The 17,322-nt window shown below is 37.4% G+C and overlaps 2 protein-coding genes across 3 annotated transcripts in view; both read left to right on the top strand.

Annotated features, from left to right (window-relative positions):
* The window catches only part of LOC144651462 (multidrug and toxin extrusion protein 2-like), a 36,959-nt gene that overhangs the window by 7,000 nt on the left and 12,637 nt on the right, over positions 1 to 17,322 (top strand). Inside the window, exons 6-16 of one of the 2 annotated variants that reach the window (XM_078511402.1) lie at positions 345 to 442; positions 921 to 1,034; positions 1,743 to 1,810; positions 3,276 to 3,384; positions 4,282 to 4,357; positions 5,268 to 5,337; positions 6,206 to 6,338; positions 8,507 to 8,544; positions 8,743 to 8,799; positions 9,406 to 9,490; positions 10,389 to 11,487. In XM_078511402.1, coding sequence (XP_078367528.1) covers positions 345 to 442; positions 921 to 1,034; positions 1,743 to 1,810; positions 3,276 to 3,384; positions 4,282 to 4,357; positions 5,268 to 5,337; positions 6,206 to 6,338; positions 8,507 to 8,544; positions 8,743 to 8,799; positions 9,406 to 9,490; positions 10,389 to 10,774 — 1,234 coding nt within the window. In that variant the 3' untranslated portion in view covers positions 10,775 to 11,487. Of the gene's footprint in view, positions 1 to 344; positions 443 to 920; positions 1,035 to 1,742; positions 1,811 to 3,275; positions 3,385 to 4,281; positions 4,358 to 5,267; positions 5,338 to 6,205; positions 6,339 to 8,506; positions 8,545 to 8,742; positions 8,800 to 9,405; positions 9,491 to 10,388; positions 11,488 to 17,322 lie in introns of those variants that run through there. The other variant, XM_078511403.1, reaches the window with a different exon arrangement.
* The window catches only part of LOC144651464 (multidrug and toxin extrusion protein 2-like), a 44,911-nt gene continuing 39,703 nt past the window's right edge, over positions 12,115 to 17,322 (top strand). Inside the window, exons 1-5 of the mRNA XM_078511405.1 lie at positions 12,115 to 12,346; positions 14,509 to 15,013; positions 15,532 to 15,574; positions 16,155 to 16,199; positions 16,884 to 16,981. Coding sequence (XP_078367531.1) covers positions 12,334 to 12,346; positions 14,509 to 15,013; positions 15,532 to 15,574; positions 16,155 to 16,199; positions 16,884 to 16,981 — 704 coding nt within the window. The 5' untranslated portion in view covers positions 12,115 to 12,333. The remainder of the gene's footprint in view (positions 12,347 to 14,508; positions 15,014 to 15,531; positions 15,575 to 16,154; positions 16,200 to 16,883; positions 16,982 to 17,322) is intronic.

The following is a 17,322-nucleotide window of genomic DNA, read 5'->3' as shown; positions in this document are numbered from 1 at the left end:
CTATGACGCAATTAATTGCTTTCTAATGTCTTCTCACATGAGATCGAGGCCATCTGTGCCAGCCAGTCAGTCCAAAATGGCATCAAACCATTAAATAGAATGGAGGCGACGAAACTCTGACGTCATAAATTAGCCAACCTGCCACATACCAAGAAACATAGAACAACTGACACATAGAACGACTTTCGCTTGCTTGCGCGTTCACAGGACAACCACCAGACCACAGGCCAGAATTGAAATGGATTATGTATAGTGTATAGCATGGATTATTTATAGCAAGGTACATGTAAAAATGGAACGTTTTGCTATAATTGCCTGCTAATCAGTGTTTGTATTTTTCACAGAGGAGTAGCATTCAGCTGGGCCCTGTCAACAATGACTATGTTTTTGTTAATGTTTTCCTACATGAAAGCTTTCAAGCTGCATAAACAAACATGGCCAGGTAAACCTACAGGTGTGCGTTTATTAAGGTAGAAAATGACATTTGTTCATAATTACCAGACAAATAAACTGTTTATAACAAAGTCCCCAGTTCAGCTTTTTACTTAACTTGGCAGCATCTATTGTAACAGTTTTGTGAATTTTTATTTTGTTGTACTTGTAGTTAGGTAAGTAGGTAGTAAGTTAGTTAATAATAGTTCTTAAATAGCCTGATGGAAATACCGCATTAAAATAAAGTTAACCTTTCCTATCCTATCCTATCCTATCCTATCCTATCCTGGCTTTTGAGACTCTCCCTTTTCAGAATTTCCAATAACTTTCCATGGGGTGGACATCTGGGGGACCGTGGATATCATACATTACAACAAAAGTACTAAAATCATAATTACCGGTAGTACATTTTCCAGTCCCTTGACACTTCATTATATGGAGTTTTCATTGTATAGCACTAAGAAAACACTGTTTATATTGCATTACAGGCTGGACCACTGACAGTCTGTTAGACTGGGGACAGTTTATTAAGCTTGCTGTGTCTGGAATGGTGATGCTCTGTATTGAATGGTGGAGTTTTGAACTTGGAGCCTTTTTAGCAGGTATAGTAAAAACCTGACCACAATCAAAATGATTTAATTTAGCAACCTCCTTTTAATGAGCACCCCTTTTGTAAAATAAGCATGCTACATGGATCCTTAGAATGTGTTGATCACAGGTGTCTGTTCCCCCCCCGGGGGGGGGACTCGCATATGAAAGTAACGATGATGCTCTTCGTCTCGCTTAGGGTTGTAAATTTCGGATTTTCGGTCTCGCTTAGGGTGTTCCGGGCAAAACGCCAATATTTTTAGCCATAATGGGTCTTGTTTAGGGTTACAAACGAGGAAATATACAAATACATGTATAAATTCTATTCTTAGTTTCCTGGTATCTTTTAGGGCTCCAGAAAAGCTTGATCCACACCCAAATTGGTCTCTTTTAGGGGTTCTTTTCAAAATTTCCGACGAGCATCCCCGTCCGTTTCATATAGGAGTCCCCCCGGGGGATCTGTCCATTGACTTATTAGCAATGTATGTTACTTTGGTAACTAAAATTGATCACACTTCACTCTTGAATTAAAGACAAAGAGTTCTAGTATCACATGCCTGTAGGCCGGTACCACCCAGGGGCCTTAATTGATACCTTTGATGTAAGGGGCTAGGTCCAGGGGCTTGTTTCATTTCCCTGAAAATTTTAAAATCGAAGAAATTAGATAAGGAGTAGTTATTTAATGATTACAAGTCATTGAATTTATTGTTTATTTTTGAAAGGGACCTTTGGTGAGGTGCAGTTAGGGACCTATGGTATTGTTTTCCAGTGGGCAGCATTTCTTTACATGGTGAGAAATAATATTCCTTGTATATTGTACTACATGTATAAATCATTATTTTATAATAAACTATTAATAAAACTGAGTCCCCCATAATTGTGCGAAACACAATGTTGACACCAAGCAATGAGAACATTGCCAAAGAAAAGTTTTATTGAACAGTATGTACAATAACTTTTCTCCTGCATTATTCATCTTGGTACATTTCTTTACTGTCCTCTGCAACTGGTATAATAAGCAACAACGTGAGATGATGACCAAATTCTGCATAGTTTCTAAATTGTGAAAGTACAATTAGCAATGTCCAAGTTTTGATATAGCACTGAGTCTACAGTGGCGGATCAAGCGGAGGGGCCCATTGCTAAAAGAATTTTTTTTTGATGACTTCCCCTGCTAAAAAGTTTTTGGATGTACATGTACACACACAAAAAAACCCCCTCCTTAGTTCAGGGTCTGAATCCGCCACTGGTCTACATATTCAGCTGGAGATTGGTTGTGTCTCCAGCAGACACTATAACATTAACATTGTTATCAGATGGCCAGTGTTGTGGTTGCTTAAAAGGGGAAGCCACGAGCCATGCAGCCCACCACACTGCCGAAGCCTTCCCGGTTTCTGTAACATTAAGCGGCTAGGAATATTTCTTACTCCCCCCTGAATAGGATGCTAGTCCATCGCAGGGTACCCCCCAGCAGTAAATTGCCGGTACCCATTTATACACCTGGGTGGAGAGAGGCGCTATGAGAGTAAAGTGTCTTGCCCAAGAACACAACACAGTGACCACGGCCAGGGCTTGAACTCGGACTGCTCAATTTGGAGTCCGGCACGCTAACCCATTAAGCCACCAATGGTTTCTTAAGGTCCCTAGTTATTGTTGCCTGCAAACAGGCTCCGATGTGGAGCAGGGCAAAAAATAAATTGTCGAGCAAAGCGAGCTGAGCATGACCTTTCTTTTCTCACCCTGTCCCACTTGGTAGCCTGTTTGCAGGCTAAGTACATTTGTAAGTGGTGGTTGGAGTGACAGGGTCCCACTACATCAGTTGTGGCCTCACCAATGCCATTAATTAAGTACATTTAGTACTGATTATCCTTTAGTTACATGATGTCAGACTAAACAGTACTAAGTGATTGCTGTCAACATTGCAGTCACATTGGCGCCATAAGCTACAATTTGTTCTGGTCATAAATAAGTTTTGGTTTTGCATTTCATTTTGCTGTCATATCCTTCAGTTCATTGTGTTCCCTAGTAAGTGTTGTTTGTTTGTTGGTTTGTTTTTTCTGGAGAAATCACTCATAAGGTTCCTACTGTATGAGAAGAAATAGGTCACATTACCAAAATAGCTAACTAAAATTTTCTCTGTCTTAACTTTTTAAGTTAATGGCCTTAATGTGACCACAACCATCATTTAAACAAGACCTCCTTGGCTTGGCCACAGTGTTTAACAAATTATCTGTACATTGAATTTAACTCTTTAGATTCCTCTTGGAATAAGTGTGGCTGCTGGGGTTCGTGTTGGAAATGCTCTTGGTGCTGGCAATGCCCAGGCAGCAAAAAAGACAGTTAAAGTGGCCCTTTTACTTGTTGGTAACTAAAAACATTTTATCTACCAATATTTATTTATGGAACTTTGATCTGTGTAGATGCTCATTTTTTGTTGATTTTTGCACACAAATTTTTATTGCCCCATATAAATGCCTGGTCCACATCAACAATCTATTTCATCATAGTGCATGCACATCTTACAGAGCTCTTGCCAGGCATCTGTGCAATTCTCATTGTTTATCACTCTGAAAATTATGGAAATTATACTGTCTACTATTTAAGAAGTACCATTGCTTGCATCTAAGTGTGAACACATGCCACGGAAACATTATCTATTTTGGTATTAAATGTGGCATGATTGGTCATCAAATATTTGAAGTAGCAGACCTCAGCAAACTTTCACGCTCAAAATGCTCAAAATAAACACTGAGTACAGGCAAATCTTTACACTAGAAGTGATTCAAATGAACCTGCATATCAACATGCACAGATCAGGATCAACTTTCAGAAGAATCCAAATGACAATATATCCATTTCTTTCGGCCATTTCAAAACAGAATGTGTTGAACTTTCGGTGCGAAAGTTGCTGTTACGGTCTGCCAAACGGTCTGTAATTTAAAGAAAACAGTGTAATAAGTGACATATTACAAGTGTAAATTGTATATATAATAAGCCAAACATCACATGTAACTGAGTAGTATGTAGTAAGTAACTGTCGTTAGTGTATTAGTAGTGTAAGTGTAGTGTACTTGTTATTGTAAGCAGTGTGCTTTTTTTTTTCATTCAATTAAAAAAAAAAAAAAAAAAAAAAAAAATAGATGCAAGGGACAGTACTTTATTATTAAACAGTTAATTTTCATGAACCAGATAACAGCTGCCCAGGAGACTGTACTGCTCCATGTACAGCAGCTGGATAATGTGTCTCTGTTATTTTCACAGTGTGTATAGAGCTTGTGGTATTTGCCGTCTTCTTTGGACTTCAGGAAACGACTGGAAGACTTTTCACTGACAACAGGTTTGTAATATCATGGTAAAAGGCAAAGTTACTTTGTCTGTATAAGGCTTTAATGAACCATTAATGCAGTACGCTTATCGTTGGTTCTGTAGCACTGAGCCACAAGGAGTATTTCTTCTCCCCCCTGGATGGGATGCTAGTCTATACATCTAGGTGAAGAGAGGCACTTTGAGAGTAGTGTCTTGTCCAAGGACACAACACAGTGACCCCAGCCAAGGCTTGAACCTGGACAGCTCAATCCAGGGTCCTGGGCACTAACCATTTGGACACTGCACCTCCCAAAAAAATTATCAATTAAAGTACTGTAAATGGATAAAACCTTGAGAGATGCACAGTGACCTGCATTCTGTAGCCAATTAATATTTGCCCTGGAGTCAAGCAAGGATATGTCATAGCCCCAACATTCTTCTCGATTTTCGAGGGGCAACAAAAACACTTTAAAGATAGCCTTAAGCACAACCTGAAGCAGTGCTGTATCAACCCCGAGAACTGGGAGCAATTAGCCAGTGACCGCCCTCGCTGGAAAAGTGCATGCTGGTGAGGCGCGCATTTATGAGACTGAAATCAAAATTGACTCTTTTGCTGTATTACTGGGCTCAGTGGTGTGGTTATCATGATGATCCTGAAGCAGGCCTGACAGGGTACTCCGGGTTGTGCTGTGTTCTTGGGAAAGACACTACTCTTACAGTACCTCTAGCTCTTAACACAGGTGTATAAAAGTACAAAAATGCTGGGGGTGGGGAGGGGAGGGGGTAAAACGTGACAGCTATTTGACTTACAGATCTTCAGTCTTAGCACTGACTTTCGCTCAGCAAAGGAGCATCATTTGATTGATTGGCCAAGGAGTTCTTTGCTTCTTTAACTACGGTTACTAAACAGCTAAGGTATACTTGTTCATTTTGTCTTGCAGAGATGTTCTATCGTTATACAAAAAGACTATTCGTTTGATGTCAGCCTTTTTTTTCTTTGATGGAATTCAGGTATTTTAGAATCATTGTGAAAACGACTAAAGTTAAGTGTGTGTTTAAGTTAAGTTATTTTATTTATTTGGAAGTTTTTCCTAGTTCACTCTGCAGTTATTACTAATCAACCTTTTATTAGTAATAGTAATTGGACTAAGTGGAGAACAATTCAGGGAGTAATTGGGCAAGTAAATTGAAATTACGAGCACGATTACTCTCTGAATTGTACGACACGAGGCTCAATTACTAATTGATCGTCTCAATAACAAAATTTGAGGTTAGGAAGTCTTTGAGAGCCACTTTTATGTGGAAAAAGTCACAGATAAGTTCAATCGGTTTTACAAACAGTATGAAAATACCAAGAAAGAACCCATTTAAGTGCACGTGATTGAGGCGTGAATGGCGTAGGTATCAAAATACAGGTATCCAATTACAAGAAGTTGTAATTGGATACCTGTAATTGGACACTCATGGGATCACGCGCCAATTACGCGACACTCAAATAGGCCCGCGCAGAACCAATCAAAATCGAGAAATTTGTTATAGATACGATTATAGTATTAATACCAACTTTCAGAACTTTGAGGTTTGGAAGTCTGTAAAAACCTCTTCTTATGGTGTCTATTTTGAGCGATCCGATTTGAAAAAAAAAATAAAAAGTTGAAATTGAACACCGCCGTGGTCACGCTCCAACTACATCAGGGGACCAATCAAAAATGAAAATTTTGTCATCGCTACGATAAAGCATTTAACCTGTATAGCAGACCTATTTTGTACTTTAAGTAGAAACTTGCCTGTGTTTTGCAGGGCAATCTAACAGAGTGGGTAACAGGAGAGAACTGTTTATAAAGTGATGTAAATTCAACTAGTTCAATTTTCATTTAAGGGTGTCTGTAGTGGAATTGTTCGAGGCTCTGGCCGGCAGATGATAGGAGTGCTAATCAATTTTATATCCTTTTGCTGCTTTGGGCTTCCTCTTGGCATATCTCTGATGTATTTAGTCTTCCATGATGTTACAGGTAGGGAGAATAAGTCTTATTATTACTACACCTTATGATAAGTTAACAGTCAACTTTCTGTTAAAGGGGCTAGGTCACGGTATTTTAGGCAATTCTATTTATTTCCGTTAATTAAGAGCTCTAAACTTTGAATTGGAAGAGCAAAAGTCTTTTATTGGAAGAAACACGGTCACATAACAAACAAGGGTGATTTTCAAACATTGTAAATGACATTTTTAATTACACAAATTGAGATAAACTTGAAAAAAGTCGGGCCGATGTTTTTCAAGTTTACCCGAACACAATCCCCTTTAATCTCCTCAAATTTTGCCCATCCAAGTCCCATTTTGGCCTTTCTGTTTCTTTTGAGTTCTACTACAGTTTTAAGCCTTTATTTTGATATTTCAGTTAATTCTATGAACAGTTGGTCAGTTCCGAAATTTCCCTAAAATTGCGTGACATACCGTAGCCCATTTAATGGGCGCGTCTTCAAAATGGACACCCTGAGTTGGTCCCTACAGTACTTCAGTCATTTACTGTAACTACAACAGACTCTTGAGGATTCTTGTTTTCTGTGGAGTGAGCCATTAAATTTTTTGTTATAGCCCCATCCCCCTCCCGTCAACTGAAAATACACACTCTATTGTCTTTATTGCTCGCCAGAAGATTTTCCTACAACAACAACAACTTTATTTGTACCCAGAAATTAAATAAAATTTAAAAAAAATGAGTAAAATAAAATAAAAAATGAGTAAACTGGACAGCCATCCTTATTATTTACATATATTTTTTTGTTGGGGTCAAACAACGCACAAACACGTAAACAAAAACTAAGTTTACTTTAAAATTTAGTAAAAATTAGATGGAAAATACAGTGTATTGACAGATTAACTACCAGATTAATTACCCCTGTGCTTAAGAAGCTACACTGGCTACCTGTCCGCTATCGTATAATTTACAAAATTCTCTTTCTGGTCTACAAAGCTCTCCATGGGGCAGCGCCTTGCTACATGCAAGGGTTGCTTTACACTCTTTACTATCACACCTCTCGGAGATTTTTAAGATCATCTACACAGCACCTTCTGGTGACCCCCAAAGCAAAATTAAAAACATATGGAGAGAGAGGGTTTGCTGTGGCAGCCCCAAGACTGTGGAACACAATCCCACTTGAACTTAGATTAAATCCTTCTATTGACATTTTTAAGAGACATTTAAAACCGGCTTTTTAATTATTTTATTTTTTAGGTACATTTGAACTTATATTTGTAAATATTTGCTTTTAAAATTTTAACTTTTTAACATCATTTTATTAATATTTTTATTGTAAAGCGCCATGGGCAATTAGTGGATTTTCGCGCTATAAAAATACTTTTTATTATTTTTATTTATTTAAGAAAGGAATTGTGCTTTACAGAGGTATACAATCTAGATGGTTCATAATGTACTAATAGCTTGCAATAATGCTTGATTTGAACTTTTACTTAAATTTGCTAAAGGTGCTATGTCACGCAATTTTAGGCAATTTCGGCACTGACCAACTGTTCATAGAATTAACGGAAATATCACAATAACTGTAAAATAACTCAAAAGAAACACAGAAAGGCAAGAAAGGGCAAGGATGAGCAAAATTCGAGAAGACAAAAACGAATTGCGTTCGGCTAAACTTGAAAAACGTCGGCTGGACTTTTTTCAAGTTTATCTCAATTTGTATGAAAGTGTCATTTACAATGCTTGAAAATCATCGTTTTCTGTTATGTGGCCGTGATTTTGCCTATAAATGACTTTTGCCCCGCCAATTGAAGCTTTGAGCTCTTAATAAACGAATATAAAAATCCGTGCCCTAGCTTTATATCACTTATAACATTCAAGATTACGGCATTGAGCTTTTAAATGTTACATTGAGATACGCTCCTTCGACTCAAATTGATTTCTTGCGTGGATTCCAACGGTTGAAACCCGCATGCATACTAAACAATAAATGGAACCTGGTGTTCATTTGCTGTTTTGCGGCAGTTTCAAGAAGCACGTGAAATTTTGCGTGCAAGTCCAAGGTTCGAACTTTTTTTTCCATAGAAGTTTTACAGAATTGAGGTGCATCATGTGACACATAGCTGTTAAAAACTACTGTAAATACGATTAAGTGAAAAAGTCTTTTCTGACTTTCTTGTTGTTTTCTTGTTGTATTATAGGTCTTTGGATTGGTCTGTTTTGTGGAGTATCTCTACAGGTAAGCATTTACCAAGTGACTGAAACTCCTTACCAAGTGCTGAACTTACATCTGTTTTGTCTACTCGTGTCTTAGAAATGCCGATTTGTATCTAAGCAATGCCGTTACCGTTAATTTCTAAGAAATTGAATTAGTTGATGATATGTAGTTAAATCTTCGTTTAACGTAAGTAAGTTTGTTCTGTTGATTATGTTTTAGTCCTTTTTATATGTGATTCTGCTATGGAGAACAGACTGGGAGAAACAGGGCCAGCTAGTGAGTAGTCCTTACATTTAAACGTAAAATTAAAGCATGTTCAAGATTAAGGTTGTTTTGCTTGGGTACAGTAATTATTGATGCATTTGATATTCACACCAGGGCCGTACCTAGGATTTTTTTTGTCTGCAGGGGCAAGTTTTCCTGGCAGGGGCAACTGAGTTTTTTTGGTTAATTTTTTTCATTTTTTCTTTAGTTTTCTTAGTTTTTTAGTTTTCCTGGCGGGGGCAACTGTCCCCTCTGCCCCCCGTTAGGTATGGCCCTGCACACACAATAATAAGAATTTAGCTGCTTAGTAACCATAAGTGGATTTGGTTTAATGATAGTGTTATTAAACTAAATACTTGTGGACGTGCAGTGACTGAGGCAACCTGGTACAAGACCTTAGTCCGCTCAGTTCACCCCAGTGACTTTTATGCTTGCTCGCCGCCAAACTCTATAGTGTCTTCTGTGAATTTTAACTCAGTTACACTTGTTTACCATTTTAAAATAAACACATATTGTGAAATGCCCCTTGAATGAGCCACTGGAAGCGATTCAGTGTTATGAATATCCCGTATTGCAGTCAATATCAGTTTTTTTTATTTTTGTTTATATTTTAACCAGGCACAACAAAGAACCGGAGTCAAGTCTGTAAAGGACCAAACATGTGACAATTTACTAAATGGAGAAATTCACAAAAAAGAGTCAGGTATGTATTACAAGTTGAAACATCAGCAGTGCCTATTAGGGTGTAATCACGGACGTTGGCTTGGTAACATGACGTATGTTTGTGACGACGTACTCACGTGACAACTTACAGGGTGCGCGTAGTTTCATGACAGCTTGCCATAGTGAGAAGACCATTTGGATTGCGGGCTCAACCCGCTTACCGCAGTGAGAGGCCGGAAAGTTCTTGTAATTCGCCCGTAGCGTGAACAAGTTGAGGAAGGCTATACATAAGGGACCTTTCATTTTTTATGGGGTAGGGCGGCTGGTGGGATTTGAAAGAAAGTCACTGTTATATCTAAGGCCCCCCCCTTTTTTCATCGGAAATTTTTACCTGGCCCCCCCTCGAAATCCAAATTTTTTGCGATGACCCCCCCCCCAAAAAAAAATAAATGAATTAAATATAAAAAATGAATTAAAACCCATTAATTAAGTAAAATTAAAATTTATCAAGCCTTATGACTAAAGAATGTATCAGTTGGTCAGTCATAATAATAGACAAACTACATCCCCCAAATAGCTGACATTGCCTCGACTGTTTGTTTGTGGATGCCGTCTGTTAGTATGGTTTGTTTAATATGGTTTAGTTAATGGCGTTTGATACATAACAATGTAGGGGGTATCCAGGGGCATGCTCCCTCGGAAAAATGTGAATTTTCTGTACCTCAGGAATGTTATTTTGTGCATTCTGGTAAGATTTTTAACTATTACAACACTGACTGAAAGTATAATTATTCTCAGTGACCCCCCTAACAGACCATATTTTTTTTTGGCTGGCCCCCCTTTGAAGCCATATTTTTGGGGCTCCCCCCCCCCCCCACCTCAAAAAACATGAACGGTCCCTAATATCAAAAAGCTCACATATTTTACTTGTTTTTCAGGTATGATTCTTTCAAGCTGGATCTACAGAACGTCGTCTCTTCCATTTCTAAGCCGCTTTGAAGCTGACAACGCTCAATTCAAACTTGCGTTACTGTCACGTGACACGAATAATGGCCAACATGAATTTGCGCAACAAGAAAATGAATCAAAGACGACAGTGTGTGATGTTAAAGACCGTAGCAGACTAACATCATCAGAGAAAAAGTCTCTTGTCAGAAAACGACTTATTCCTTTAATTATTTCGTTGTTGATATTAGGCGCTGCAGTCGCCATACGCTTTTTAGTTCCTTTGCCGTCCTCACACGATACGGCGTCAGTTGGAAATGATACACTTAGTAATAACATTACTAGTAATGTTACTACGAAGTCTCCAATTTTGAATTAATAAGTGTGAGATTTTGAACCTTTCTGTATGTTGTCACGCAACTCTTTCCCAACAAGTGAGAAGAACTGTGATGGCACCTGTAACAGTTGCGTGACAGAAAAACGTAAACACGTGGGGTGGGACTGGGAAACTTGCATAAAGCACGTGCAGCACTATGTATACTGGCAGTTTTCCTTTATGGTAATTTGGGTTTGTCAGTACCCTTGGACTTTTTTAAAACCAGTATTGCTTTATCTAGGAAGAAACTGAAAGGTCAAATGATAGGTGTAGTCTCAAAAAGGTCATTAGACAATGATGTAAGTTATGTTATTAATACTGTACTGGAATTAAGATGCCATTTTTATAAATATATAATAATATAAGAAAGCATACGCTAAATTTCTTGTTCGTGGTTAGTTATACTTTTTAAGAAGCCTGCAGGAAAATAGATCAATGATAATAAGAAATATACTTTGTACTACAACCGCAAAACACTTTTGATAAGACAGCTTTAAACAAAGGGTAAATTCATTTTAATTAACTAAAATCAGTCCAAAGGGGAACTGTGTTTTAAATACTCTTTCAGTACTTACTATTTTTGGTTGAATTTGAGGATTTTAAACACATGGATGAAATAGAATGTATTTTTAAATCTATTTTAAAGTGAAAAACGATACAATATATCACGGCAAATATTGTACGAAAATTATTTTTAATAAGTAAATAACGTTAACTTGTATATTTTGTAAGGTACTTTTTAAAAGTTTTATTTATTATCAATAAAATGTTAAAAATTGAGTAAAAGTACAACCCATTTGTTTGTTGTTGATGTATAGAGGAATAAGAACAGAGCGAGCAAATTCGTTTTCAGGGCTCTTTTTGTCCACTTTGAGGCTGGGAGAGCTAGAGAACCCTGGAAAAAAACTTACTTGTGCTTTTTTAGCCCTGAATCCTGCCAAAATTTTCAGTGATCCCCCCTTTTGGGCTCTCAGTTACGACTGATCCCCCCTTCTGTTCATCTATAATTCAAGTGATACCCCCCAAAATCCTCCGCTTCCCCCCCCCCCCCCCCCCCCCCCAGGCGATAAATACAGTTGAACCTCGCTAATTCGAACTCGGTTATTTCGAATTCCCCGTTAATTCGAACTAAAACCAGTTTCCCTTGGATTTGCCCTTTAGTCATTTACTATCGGCTATTTCGAACTATTTTTTGTTTCCCCTGACGTTTCAAAAAAACGGGGTTCAACTGTAATGACAGTGTAATGACCGGTCACTAAACGAGCACATGTTGTGATGAGAAAGCTCGGCTACCAAGTCAAGCCTCGTCAAGCCTGGTTCCCAAGCTCCCTAAGAAAGTTATCCTTTGAGGACTATTAAAAGCCCGGGGATTAAAAGATGTTTGTGGCATTTGTACAATAGTTTTGCTTACGGCAACCCAGCACTTTACTGACAATCCGATGGTGTAATACTCTCTCTTCGAGTACTCGTCAAGAAACTAATAACACTTCGCTTAAGATACTTGAAATGAGCTACAAACAGCATCGCAGCAAACTCCTATTTTTGTGAAAACTGCAGTTGCAATGGTCCAATCGGGTAAGTACACAGTAGAATTATGTATCATTTATAAACCTTAAGTTTTTTGTTGCCCGTTTAATGCGTAACGTTCTTGATGAACTTAAGACGAACATCTCTGAGCGTATCAAAGAAGCATTTCCAAGCAATTCAACTGATGCTGACTGATGACAGACACGTTGGTCATGAATATACATTGGTGGGTTCAAACAAAAGAAGACCAAAGGGCCATATCCCCCCCCCAAAAAAAAAAATTGACACCCCCCCCCCTCTTGCTGACGAATTTTTCTTAAGAGGTCTAAAATATGTTGGCACATTTGATTCTTTCTGAGGGGGTAAGAAAAGAATGAGCAAAAAGTGGTCTTTTTGGGGGGAAGAAAAAAATTTGGTAGTTTCTGAGGGTAGGGTTAATGTCGGAACTTTGATATTTTTTCTTAGGGGGTAATTTTTGACTTAAATCTTGACTTATCTCGTCAACGGTGGGGGGGGTGGGGCCCGGGGGGGGCACTCCCCTATACGGCCTATACAGGGACGTGCCGCTGGATAGGGTATGGTTTTTTACTCCTCCCGTCCTGAACAGGGTATATAATTTCAAGCTCCTCTGTCCTAAACAGGGCCTGAACCTGTCCTAGACAGGGTATGGCTGCAAGACTGTCCTCAAGTATCTGTATTGTTTTCGCTTTCGCTTCAATGAAAAGCATTATTTTATTTGCTGGGATCAGTGTTCGCAGTTCAATGCGTCGAACATCGCGTACGGGACGCAATCACAATAAAGCCAACCCTCCAAGTTTATTTTTTACCTAAGTGGCCATTTGGCCACCGACTGCTCAAGTTTGGTCGCCAGTGAAAAATTTTAGTCACTAAATTAAGCTAACGCTTTCAATCCTTCTTCTCAATTTTAGTCGCCAGTCTGGCGACTTCAGTTCCAATTTAGTCGCCAGCTCCAAAATTTTAGTCGCCATGGCGACTAAAATGGTCTTAACTTGGAGGGTTGAAAGCGTAAGTTATTGTTGATGTTGTCCTTTGTCCTAAATAGGGTCTTAAAATAGGGCGTGTTGTCTTACACAGGGTAGGTATTTTAAGTTTTCACTGTCCTAAACAGGGTCAGGGTTTCAAACCTCCAGCGGCACCCCTATACCTAAACAAAGGTCAAGTACCCCCCCCCGGGGGGTGGGGGATATAAAATGGCATGGTCTAAAGAATAAGCTTAATATTTGACTTAAATGTCCACATCCTAAACGAGGTATTAAATTTGAGGCATATACTGCCTACAGGTTGTAGATTCAGAGTGTTAATTCAACTTAATCCAAGAACAAATACAGGAGACGGCATAAACTAATTGAATGTTTCAGTAGTTGAACTTTATTGAACCCAATTGAATGTCATCGAACCTGTGAGTGTGCCTTGCATGCTTCATTAGACCATGAGATATTCCTCTGCTGTGTCAAACTAGATTGCGTTGACAAGGCTATAAGACTCTTAAGAAACTGTTGTGCTGTTTACCGTATTTTCTCGATTAGACGCCCCCAGTGTTTATTACAAACTTGACCTGGTGGACCCGGCGTTTATTTGACTTCTGCAGTTTTTCGAGCCTGGTTTTCATTTAGAAATGGTTATTATTCGCTGTTTTTGACAAAAATGTGTTTGGCTGATATAGATACAACTTATCATACCTTAAATAAATACCTTAGGGGCCTATTTTCAACTCCACCTTGGAGACGGATTTTAGCAAAAGAAACAGCCAATCAATTGAACCCTTTTAAAATCATTGTATTGACAAGATTTGCAACTCCCTGTGTTAAAATTTTGGCAATCAAATCATGTGTTTCCAGAGCCACTTGTTTCTTGTGCACAGGCCCTGCCAGCTAAGAAGGACAAGCGGCTCTTGGGATGAGAATTACTGGGTATTTGAGAATGATTATTAACTGGAAATTGATAAAGGTAAATAAACCACAGTAACAAAACTTAAAAGGCTGCTGTTTTGAGTGTCAGCCTTTTGTCAGAGCAAATTCAGTTTGACACATGCAGTAATGTCACACCCAACAAGAGTATTACACTGTCACAAAACAACAGGAATTTGAGAAAACAAGAGATTCAAAAAACATAAACCATACTGGCAAGTTCTTTAAACAATTTGTTTATTTCTCATGAACAAAGACCAAATTTAATTATAATACTTGCAGATCACCTTATGGCTGATGGCCCATCAGAGCAAACAGCATTACCAAATGATCATTTTGAGGTGCATGTTAAACAAAGAAAAACACAATGTCTACAGGGAAAGGAGACATCTGGTTGTTGTGGTGGAGTGTTGTCAAGAAGCACTTGTGATGAAATCAAAGGGTTGTTTACACTAGCATGGCCAACAGTATTAGCCTACTTCTTCTACCATTTGGTGGCAATGATCAGCTTGTTTTTTGCTGGACGTGTTGGAGAAGTTGAATTAGCAGCAGGGACATTAGCTATTTCATTTATCAATGTTACTGGACCGTCCATTTATATTGGTTTGGGTTCTGCCCTGGAAACATTAAGCTCCCAAGCATTTGGAGCCAAAAACTTCCGTATGGTCGGTGTTGTACTGCAGAGAGGAGTGTGGATTTTAGGAATAACATGCATACTTACCTGGGCTCTGTGGATTAACACTGAATTGCTGTTGTTGACGGTACATCAGAAAAAGAATGTTGCATAGTAAGTGTTAATAATATTTAAATTTATATAGTATAATAATTTAATAATAAGTTTAGAGTATAGTAAGCCTTTATTTCATTAGGTTAACTCCATCAACTTCATATATAAAACTCTTATCAACAGTGACCCTAAAGAAAAAGTAAAAATCAAAAAGACACAAAAACCTTACTGAACAGTGTACCTATAAAAATAGAAGTTAAAAATAAATTATTTAAATACATAAGAGTACTAAAACTTTGGCTAATTAAAAATACATTCATTTGTAAGTTGCATCTGTTAGTAAAAAATCGGAAAATTCAAAAATTACATAATATCACATAATTATTTGTCATTTGACTTTGAAGCAAAGCTTGACCATAAGCAGTTGCAGGGAGAGGTGGGTCCGAGTCCCTGAGGGGGAAAACTTTGCCTGCTGGATACCCAAGTTTATAAGGGATCATAACATGATTTCCATAATTTTTCTGAGAGCAAAATTATGCACCAAGTCTTATTTTCCCCTTCAATTTTTAATTATTCAGTTTGACACAAGAATTTGTCCTTATATGCCTTCCTGCTTCAATTGTAAGTTCTTCAAATATTTTTAAATAATAATAATAATAATAATAATAAAAATAATAATAATAATAATAATAATAATAAATTATAATAATAATAATAACAGGACTGATCAGCAAAATCAGAGTTGGAAGATATGCTGGTATGGACTGGTGGTCAGTATATAAAGTACTATTCATTACAATTAAATAGCCATTAACCTGATTTTAACATCTCTAACTGAATATCTATATTCTGAAATGCATGTTGGTGTGTTGTGAATAGTCACTAATTATTATTAAAAAATGTTTAATTTACCTCTTTAATATCTCATACAGCAAAGATGTGGCTCATAGGCCATAATGTTTATAAATATAAGAATATTCCTAGCTAAATTATCATATCACATGTTGAAAATACTAAAAATAATATACTCGACATTTGCATTTTTAATATGGTGAAGGGTCATTTTAATAAATATAAAAATAATGTCTGTCTTTCTATGCATGGAGTATGTAGTAGAATCATTAAGTATGTAATTTACAGTGGCTGTAATACACTGCTGTAATACACTGTTTAAATTTGCACATTGGATTTCGTTTCACAGGGCAATTTTCTATTTTTACTGTTGCAAAGGTATCTTCAAACTCAGGTGCGATTCTGAATACCTTTTTTTGAAAGTACTTTAAAAAAATAAAAATACTGTCAGTAATGATTTGATTTAGCGCCCTCCTTCCAATAAGCATCCCCTTTCGAATAAGCACCCCTCTTCAAATTTTTTTTTGTCAATAAGCGCCCCCCTTCTAATAAGCGCCCCTATTCTTTATTTGCCGCCATCCGCCATTCTAATAAGCACGGTTATTGTAGATAACTGCCCCTACAGATGCCATTGACGTAGAAAAGATAAACTCTTGAACATTCACCATACCATACATGTATGTATATTTTATATTTATTAAATTCTCAACCTCGGATACTGCTAACACAAACAATTTGTTTAAAAGTAACTGAACTTTCAACATTTTTTTGTTACTGTAAGTTACAGTTTCTGTTATTGTTAGTTATTTTAATATTTATTTCAGTTTTGCTTTGAACATTTGGTTGTTTTTCAAAAAATTAAGTTAGCGCCCTCTCCCGAATAAGCCCCTGTCTTGAATAAGCGCCCTCCCTTGAGGTGCTAAAAGGAAAATTTAATAAGCACCCTGGGCGCTAAATCGAATCATTACGGAACCTTTAAAACACCTTTTAAACTGACTTTTGCAACCTTCTTGTACAGTGTCTTTCACTCGTAAACTCAATTTAATTTTATTGTTATTATTATTCTTTTGTACTATAGGGCATTGTAAAACCAATCCTTTATGTTGGTTTGGTCTCCAATGGTGTTCAAATTGCCATCAATGCTCTAATGATGTTTGTCTTTAATTTGGGTCTAAGGTAGGGTAAATCCAAATAAATATTAATTACCGGGTATTTCTTAAATTTATTGTAGTATTGTTAAAGAAGCAGTATCGTAAGCATCCTTTGGAAAAGTCAAAAGCAATATTTCTATTGGTGGAAACTTAAAAATAATGATCTAGTTTTGTTAAAAGTGACTTAACATAGTCCGCTAATTAAAAGTTACAAAAGAGGTATTATCATAAGATATACAGGCTTGTGTTTTCATAAATCATTTAAAACTAATTACACTTTGTTCTCCTTTGAATGATTCACTAATATCTTCAACTTGGTGTGCTGGGAGCATCTTGTGAATGAGCGAAGCTAATTAATCATAATTT

This window comes from Oculina patagonica, chromosome 4 (assembly GCF_052425735.1).
Source record: "Oculina patagonica isolate OP01 chromosome 4, crgOcupat, whole genome shotgun sequence".
NCBI classification, from domain to species: Eukaryota; Metazoa; Cnidaria; class Anthozoa; order Scleractinia; family Oculinidae; genus Oculina; species Oculina patagonica.
The sequence above is the reverse complement of the archived record's forward strand: the minus strand, read 5'-3'. Positions and strand labels throughout refer to the sequence as shown.